Source organism: Sphaeramia orbicularis, chromosome 15 (genome assembly GCF_902148855.1).
Source record: "Sphaeramia orbicularis chromosome 15, fSphaOr1.1, whole genome shotgun sequence".
Lineage (NCBI taxonomy): Eukaryota > Metazoa > Chordata > Actinopteri > Kurtiformes > Apogonidae > Sphaeramia > Sphaeramia orbicularis.
In genome coordinates this window covers 13766807-13775907 of record NC_043971.1, presented here as the reverse complement: position 1 = coordinate 13775907, position 9101 = coordinate 13766807, and the positions used below count along the sequence as shown (strand labels likewise).

The 9101-nt window shown below is 35.6% G+C and overlaps 1 protein-coding gene across 2 annotated transcripts; it reads left to right on the top strand.

Moving 5' to 3' along the window:
- Positions 1-531: 531 nt before the first annotated feature.
- On the top strand, positions 532-6316 carry hcar1-3 (hydroxycarboxylic acid receptor 1-3). 2 transcript variants are annotated; one of them, XM_030156337.1, is made up of 4 exons: positions 1121-1396; positions 4571-5563; positions 5683-5685; positions 5924-6316. In XM_030156337.1, exons 2-4 carry the CDS (start codon positions 4602-4604, stop codon positions 5946-5948), a joined length of 990 nt encoding a protein of 329 aa, XP_030012197.1. In that variant the 5' UTR covers positions 1121-1396; positions 4571-4601; the 3' UTR covers positions 5949-6316. The 2 variants fall into 2 exon arrangements, with proteins under 2 accessions (XP_030012198.1, XP_030012197.1); XM_030156338.1 differs by lacking the exon at positions 1121-1396 and adding an exon at positions 532-722 and having other exon boundaries at positions 4571-6316.
- The last annotated feature ends 2785 nt before the right edge of the window (positions 6317-9101 follow it).

Here is a 9101-nt window from a genome sequence, read left to right as displayed (position 1 = left end):
ATTTTCTTGGCGATAGTCAGAGAAATCAGAAATGGGTTATTGTGGTTAGTTGAAATTGTAATGTATGTCAAGTCCCCCAGCAAGTAAAGCAGACCGGATGCTGTTTAATCACATGACATCCTGTTATTGGGCTGTTCATGTGAAGTTAAATAAATGCACACTGTGTTAAAGCTGCACATTAAAAGTCCTACGTGAAGTTTTTTTTTTTTTTTTTTTTTTTAAATCAATGAGATATAAGTAACTTTGAAATTACAAGTAAATTTAGAAAAACAAAACTGGCTCCACTTAAATTCAAATAAGTCGGTAATATTCGTCTTCATCAGATATATAAAAGTAGAAAATAGCACTAAACATTGTAATTTAACCAATTTTATTTTTGCAATTTTATCAAAGAGGATCTTTTTTGAGTGTAAAAATGAAGAAGTGAAGTGGCATGAACTGAGCCCTGTTGATAAATTTAGAAGTGTTAAGTCAAATACCAGAAGTGAAGTTGACTAAGTCACAACATCACGTTATCATGGTTTTATCTGCAACAACGAAACTTCATGTTCATGCACGTTGTCAGAAGGGGCCGGTTTAACAACGAAATGCAAACTGATCTTAGTCTAGTCTCAGGTGAGATTTACTGCTGTAGTCATCAACGGCTGACTAAAAAATACCCTGGTTTGTGAAAAGAAGTTTAGAGAAAACCAGAGAGGAAGTGAAGAAGTGACTGCAGACTGGTGAGTACTTTTCACTTCAAAAACTGTTCTCCACATTTTGCACTTATATCCTAGGAAATTATAGTCCACTAGTGCAGGTTTAGTAGGCTTCATTACATTTTTTTTTTTTTTTTTTTTTACAGTGGGGTTATATGAGGTGCACTGGTAGCTGTGTATTTTTTTGTGGGAGATGAGGGTCAAAAGTTGTAAAAAGAAAAAAAAAAAAAAATCTAAATGGGGAAAGCTTTAAATATATTTCAACTGATAAAAAAAAGACTAATGGTTATAGAGATAATGAATCCTGATTGTAACTGTGTACAACTTTGGAGTCCAATTTAGATAAGTTCATGAAAGTGCTTTTGTTTGGTTGCCTATTTATCACAGTAGGAAACAGCAGAGTGGGAAAGTTCAAGAGTTTGTCATTAGTGTACCAAGAAATTCCAAACGCCTTAGGGAGTAAACTGTTGAGTCTGTAGAGAACTGCACTGAACTGTAGCCTCTGCCAAAGGACAACGGAAGTGACTGCAGATGATGCGTTTTAGGGAGGGGAAAAAGCAGCCAGTAAGGGTTTTAATGCAGCATTAACATCTGTGAGAGAACCACACGACAGTGCTATGCAGTACAGAAGGATTCTATCTATTGAGGAGCTGTGAGGAGCTGTATATCTACAAGAAGCCGTGGTGTTGGCAAACCAGGTGAGGTTATCAGAGATACAGTTGCAGAAAGAATTATTAGACCACCCCTTGTTTTCTTCAATTTCTTGTTCATTTTAATGCCTGGTACAACTTAAAGGTAAATTTATTTGGACAAATATAACAATAACAACAAAAACAGCTCATAAGAGTTTAATTTCAGAGTTGATATCTAACCATTTTTCCATGTTTTCTTGATAATCACTTATGCTCTTACATCAATATCTATGGCATTGTACTGCAAAAAACAGTGTTTTTAGGCATTCCATGTTTTCTTTTCTGTCTGTTTTAATCACATGATACACACAGAAGTTAGTACTTGATCGCATTACCATTGTTTTTGATGACTTTTGATGGTCTAATAATTTTTTCTGTGACTGTATATCATTAGAAAGGACATGTTCTAGTATCCTATCTATTTTGCCCACTTTGGATTTATTTTAAAAATAGGTGTGTCTGGCTCAGTAAAATGCATGATTATGTCTAGAAAATCATTTTGGACCATGTTTAGACTCAGTTACTGAAGGAAAACAGCATATCAAGGATCTCCAAAATTGATCCCTTTCAGCGTGATAATGTCTGCAATACTAAGTACGTAACTCTTTAGTATGAATAGCGACATGATTTACTCAACTGGAAAGGAGCTCCATTCCATTAAAGCAACAAATACTTACGATCATAATAACAAACATTTGTAAACAAGACATGTTAGGTGACCAGTTGGGATGTTCCATTCACTTCTGCACGCAGTGTATAATTTTGTAAACCTTCTTAGTTTACCTTAAAATTGAACATCTTGCCCTCCTCGAAGATTCTAAAGCTTGATTTATTTTATGTATAAATATAGTGTGTTTAACATATTTCAAGCAATAGAATCTACAAGGTGGGCAAGAATGTTCTTTTAGATTTTAGAAGTCAAACCTAATGATTTTGCTGTATTTTCCAACATGATATTCAAATGAGTTCAGGTCAAAGGTCACTCATGTTTGGTCATTATATGGAACTGGATATGTATTAAAAGCACTAATTAAGTATTACATGCATGAAGGATATATAAGTTGATATAATTGTATAAGAGGTTTGATGAGATTTTTTAGGAAATATTGCTGGTGTAAGGTGATGGTAAATGGGGGTGAGTTCAGCATCTGGAGGTTTAGATTGTTGGAGAATATCAACATATGGCATCATAACATGGATCCTTCTAGGAATCAAAATTTAAACTATTTCTGAGTAAGGGAGACAAACCCTTTAAAGATCGGTGATTATCAAGGCACAGAGCAGGTAAAGAAATGTACAGTTGTAATAATAACTGCAATTTTTTTTAAACATAAACCCTCTGTAATCACTAATTACAACATATTTTTTTACACTGAAGCCTGGCACAAAAACTACATATAAGTATTAAAACAACACCATAGAATTACTGATAATGATTTACATATTATTCCTGATTAGGCTAGAAACAATCATGATTACAGCAGTCAACAATTTTTTTTAGAAATTATGTGCCTCAGATATTTAATGTTCTAAATCTTATATACTTGAATTAGATGGAATGAACAAATGACAAAAGCATTAGTTCAGTGTACAGCATATTAGCTTATGTATATTAATACAATACATTTATAACTCTTCCACTAGATCGATCCTGTAAATTGCAATGTACAGACAGTGTTTTGAAGTAAATCTGGTAGCTCCTAGACAAACTGTCCTTTTGAGTAAAACCCATTTTGTCATTAATTCTCACAATTTCACATTTAAAATCAAAGACTGTATCTTGGAAACTACAGCCAACCAGAATTTTTTACTTAATTTTTACTCGTTAGTGTATCAAACTTGGTTTAGTTGTACTATTTTTATTCTGGAGACACTTTACAAGTAGAAATTCGTTCAAAAGAAGTGTTACTGATTCTCTATGTAAGATTAGTAAATACTGTTGTATAGTTTGTTGGGGTCTGTTGACAAGTAGCTACTGTTGACTACCTACAAAAGATAACATTATCTTTTGTTGCAGCTGTAAAGTAGTGACAAATAACAACTTGAGAGTGAGCAAAAAATATGCCCTGAAACCTCTTCGTACAAATCAGTGTATGTATTGTTAGCATCTGAGACTGTTGTTAACTGAAGTTAGGCAAATTAGCTGTTCCTAGCACAAAGCATCATATAAGTATCACACAAGCTTATGCAAATTTTCCATAGTCCACCTTCAATTAGGTGATACTACAATGGACATGAATATTTTGAATTTAGATATGACTGTCTGATGATGATTAAAGCTGCTGTAGACTCATAAAATATGGGTAATAGTTTGTTTTTGGCACGCCGTCCTTTCCCTAAACTGAAGGTGCTCAACTGTATTCTACTATACACAATACACTTAGAATAGTTAAGTATACCTCATGCAACCCTACTTTAAATATCCAAATTCACTCGGGGGGGAAACAACTGAAATTCTATTTGTATACAAATGTAGCGATGCAAAGTTTTCTAAAAGAATAGGCGTTGTGAAGGTGTAGCTTAAAGGGAAATTCAATTCACTTTTTGATATTAAGAAATTCAGACTGCCACATTATCTTCAGAACTGTTGAATTTATACAATTTATCTCCTTTTACTGGTCAGCGGGGGAAAAAGCAATGAGATTCCTTAAGTAAAAGCACTAAAATCACAGTTTTCCACTCAATCTCTTAGTTCAGTAACAGTATATATATATATATATATATATATATATATTGTAAATGTAAGTGAAACATGAAAAGTATAAGTAGCTGTAGTAGTGATATAAAATTGTACTTATTACTGTATTATATATGATGTTGGATTCATGTTATTGCTGTATTTGTTTATATGTTTTATTTTACTACTGTATGTTTAAGGTTGACATCATTGGACCTACTTTATAGACAGCTGGGTATTTGAATCTACAGTATATTAGTGGCATTACTGTCCTTTGAGAAATACATGTCTCTATAAAGTAAACTTTTCATGCACTCAGATAAACAGGCCTGTGTCCAGCTTTGTGAAAATATACTTTCCATTTCATCTGAGAGTTTGTATATCTTGAGAAACAGAAAAATTCCACAACCTTTAAAGGAATAGTAATTTAACATTAACATTTGGAGACTGGGCAGGAAGGGATGAACAACCGTAAACTAACTTTACTTTTTTTTTCTTTTCAGACACATGCGTGGATTTAAATAACTCCTGGAAATGAATTCCTCTGGAAAACCAAATGACTCTCACTGTCCAGCCAATCAAGACTCAGGAACCACATTCATGCCTGCAGTGATGATTGCTGAGATGATAGTGGGTCTGCCCATAAACATAGTGGCCTTGTGGATTTTCTGTTTCCGAATGAAGTTTTGGAAACCCCACGCTGTCTTCCTCTTTAACCTGCTCCTTGCTGACTTCCTCCTTCTTGTCAGTGTCCCCTTACGCATTGACAATCACCTCCGAGGTGAAAACTGGGTATTTGGACACGACTGGTGCCGCGTCAACCTCTTCATGCTGGCTGTCAATCGCTCCGCCAGTATAGGCTTCATGACGATTGTGGCTCTGGATCGGTACTTTAAAGTGGTCTACCCTCATCACTGGATCAACCAAATGACCTTTCATCAGGCTGGTTGGCTCACAGCCCTTATCTGGGTACTTGTGATTGTCCTCCGGATTCCACTGTTAACCATCAACCTCCTTTATGAGGAGGGCAACAGAACCCTGTGTCGAAGCTTCACATCCTCTGAAGAACCTCCTTTAGCAATAAAACTAAACCAAGCAGCCTATGTAGCAGAGTTCGTCCTTCCCTGGTTCTTGTTGCTCTTCTGCTCAGTTCGAACTGCCTGCTTCCTGCACCACAGAGGGTTGGACCGACAGAAAAAAGTGAAAAGGGCCATTCAAGCAGTATGTGTGATCAATTTGGTTTTCACCATCTGCTTCCTTCCAGGTATCTTCACAGGCCTGGTTGGATTGTGCATTAAGAAGTTCTGGCCCACAGACTGTGCATTGTTCAACCAGTGGACCAGCATCTTCATAATGAGTTTCGCCTTCAGCTATCTTAATAGCACTTTGGACCCACTTATCTACGCCTTCTCCAGCTCCATGTTCCGTGAAGCCCTTAAGAGTTCCTTCAGCTGTTTATGTTTTAAGAAGAAGAATACCACACCACCAAACCCTGCTACGGCTGAATTTAGTGCCACGTGCTGAACACTGGTTTAATCTCCAACCTGGGGGTCCCACATTACAATGCCCCAACTTCACAGTAGAAACAAAAATGCTTACAGCCTGATGCAAAGAACCTCTGGTCTGTATAGCTCATTTCCAGTTCTGTACAACTGTGCAGCAGTGAAAATTTATAAAATTCATCTGTTTTTGTGTTAAGGCTCAACAGGGATGCATAATTAGAGGGGCGGCTGCTGTAAGAGGCTGTGGAGTGTTTGATGTCTGCTGGGTGGGCTTTGACAAACAGAGTGATGCCAGTTGGACTTAAGACAGCTTGACTATGGTTATGGTTAAGAAGATAAACTAACAAGACTGACAGAGGATTCTGTCATGCCTGTTTGATGAATTTTACCAGTACTTAATTACAATACTCACACTGTTAGCATAGCTAACCTGCTCGCTATGATCTCCTAATGTTAGGATTCATTTGTACTCAATTCTATCAGCTAGTCTGCAAAATAGAGCTCAGTGTGATTATGGATAACACATCATTAGTCGCTTTTCCATTGGACATACGTGCAAAACTTTACTGATATTTACTAAATGTTGATAAAACAGAAGTGTGTAATGTCGATTTTTTGATTAAATCACAATTTCTGGTGTGTCCACACATACCACGCCATGTTTCTTTTAAAACTCTTCTTCACTTGTTGTAACGTCCATCAACATCCGTTTTTTTTATTCACGTGACTCTCATTGTGGAAAAAGGTTTTTCCATTGTAGTTTTGTATGATATACAAATTGCACTAAATTGTGAAAAACCACCTCTTGCCAGCACAAAAACTTTTAATCAAAAAATTAGAGTTTTGGTGAAATTGTTGTTTTTCCATTAGGTAAATATTTATGCGCAAGTTATATTCTCACAATTTGGGGGTCAATGGAAAACTGACTATTGACAGCTGTATACATAACCATTTAATATGGAGGTGGAAATTACATGGAAACTACAATGGCGTGTTTTTTTTTTTAACAGTGGTTACAGTTATCAGTGTGGCCGGACTTTTCAGGAATTTACCAGTGGTATTAACTTGGGGAGCTTCATATCTTTTCTTCAAGTATGCTCACATTCAAGACAATCAAATACCAAACTTAAGTCCTTAAAATGTCAGTCCATAAACCACTGGATGATGTCATGGTGGCTATATCCACGTCTTTTAACCTCCTGAGACCCAGTAAGTAAAAGTTTTGGGTTTTTTTTTTACATTACATAATCGCATCGATTAGAAACCGGATTTTTTTTTTTAATTTAAATAAATGTGCTTTGCAGTGGACAGTGTTTTTTTTTTTTTAATAAATAAAGCTGTGAAACTCTTGCCCACTACAGAGGACAAAAATGCATTGCTGGGTCCCAGGACAGCATTGACAGAATATCTCAAATATAAGTTTTCTGACTGAATTAAGGGTTAGGAGAGCAAGTTACTGTCAGAAGTCTTTTTTTTGGCTTTTGCTCTACTTTGACAAACTTAAATGTATTGCTCTGACAGTAAATGATTATGCTGTGTCCTTTACAAAGATGCTGGAGAAACATTTTTTACTTCAATAGAAGATCAGAATGATTTCTGCATCAAAGGTTATGCTAACCTGTTGTACTAAAACACCATTATGAGTTCACAAGCATGGAATTTATCTGTGTGAAACAATTGTAGTTTGTTGGAAGTGGTTAACAGTTTTGAGGAGAATCATCTATGAAACATCTTGTTAAATATTTAAACTGTGTACACAATATTAAGGTAATACTCATTGAAGTGCACTATCAGGTTCAGTTAACTAGACCTACATTTATCTGAAAATTATCAGTATTCATTTGAGAGAGAGCTTCATAGTACCATTCATAACAATGGTTGGTCACGACAGCTGTTCAGCATCTGATACATTTTTTTTGTATTGCCATAAGAATGCAAATGTAAATAAAAAAATAAGCCAGTTTTGTATATTTATGTACTTTTCATACATCCATCTTTTTGTATGCACATTACATATTCATGTTATTCTCAGAGCATTTTATAATAAAGGATTTTTTTTAAAGTCTTGATTTCTGTGGTAAAACATTTGCAACCACACATAACTGTACCATGTGTATAACTGTCACTCTAACATATAAAGATGAAATTCAGCTACAACAGACATAATGCAAATTCTAAGAAACAGATAATGTTTGTAAATAGACGTGCACATTTCCTGAAGGAAATGTAATCCGTGTGCTTGCCTCTTGCCGAATTTGTGGACTTGCGTCTACCTGCGATGTAAAAGCAAGAAATAGTACCAAAGAAGAACTGTTTATAAAAAAAAGTACAGTATATATTTGGATGAAAGTTATGTTGTTCTACATCGCATTTGTATGTATAAGTTATTACAAAGAATGTTTGCTGTAACTGTGTAACCGCACAACAGGAAAGAGAAAATTCCTTACTGAATTCCAATAAAGAGCCCTTTAAGGGGTTCTAATATGAGACTGACAATACAATTTACAATCGTCCACTGAGTCACAGAAACAGATAAAAATAAAAGATGGGTCTTAAACAGCATTTAAAATAGGAGTCAGTGGTCAGGATGGGGGTGGGGCAAACTGAGATGGGAGGGACAATCTCCTTTTAAAGACTTCAACTGACCAATTACAGCCAGGTGAGGAGAAACATGGCAGGTGCACCTGATAACCACTAATGACCTGTGGAGAAGATCCAACCAAGAAAGAAAACAACTGTGGGATCTGTGTCTGGAACAAATGACACTGAAAAGATGGGAATTCACTGAATCCACATTAATAATAATTAAAGCTGCAAGCAGCCTTGGTTGGGACCTCACACTCTGGCCCAGCTCTGCCCCTGTCCATGTTTTTTTGGCAGTTATAAATATATTAGTTATTAATATAAATATAGTTATTAATACTCATTATTTAGCATTTTTAATGAGGCTTTTATTTTGAAAAACCCTACTGTGTTTCTGTGTGTGTGCCCTGTGGGAAAGGCCCTCTCATGAGTGAGAGGGCCTCTCTTTGCGGGTTCAGTCCCTATTAACACATTCTGTCTACCTGCGCTCCCGTTGGCTGACCTGTCTACCAAGGTTATTATTGTTAATGAAAACTAACGAAATGACAAAAACTAGAATTGTAAAAACATTTTCGTGAACTGAAATAAATAAAAACTATAATTAAAAGAAAAAAATGTTAACTAACTGAAACTGTATTTGTGTGCTCACAAAACTAACTAAAACGTATAAAAAATTATGGATAAAATTCCCTTCGTTTTTGTCTTTGTCAATGTCAGATTGATATGAAATCGATTTATTTCTCGCAAGTAATTTTAGCTGCTGGCAACATTTGATATTTAATGGTCCGTCACTTCTCATGGTTTAGAGTCATCTTCTGGTCCCCACTCTACCTGGAAACATGGAGACTGAAGTTGGGAGAAAGCAGCAGAGTCCTATCTGGGATTTATTTGAATACGACGGCAAAAAACATAAAAGATACGACAAAACTAAAATTAATACTAAAACTAA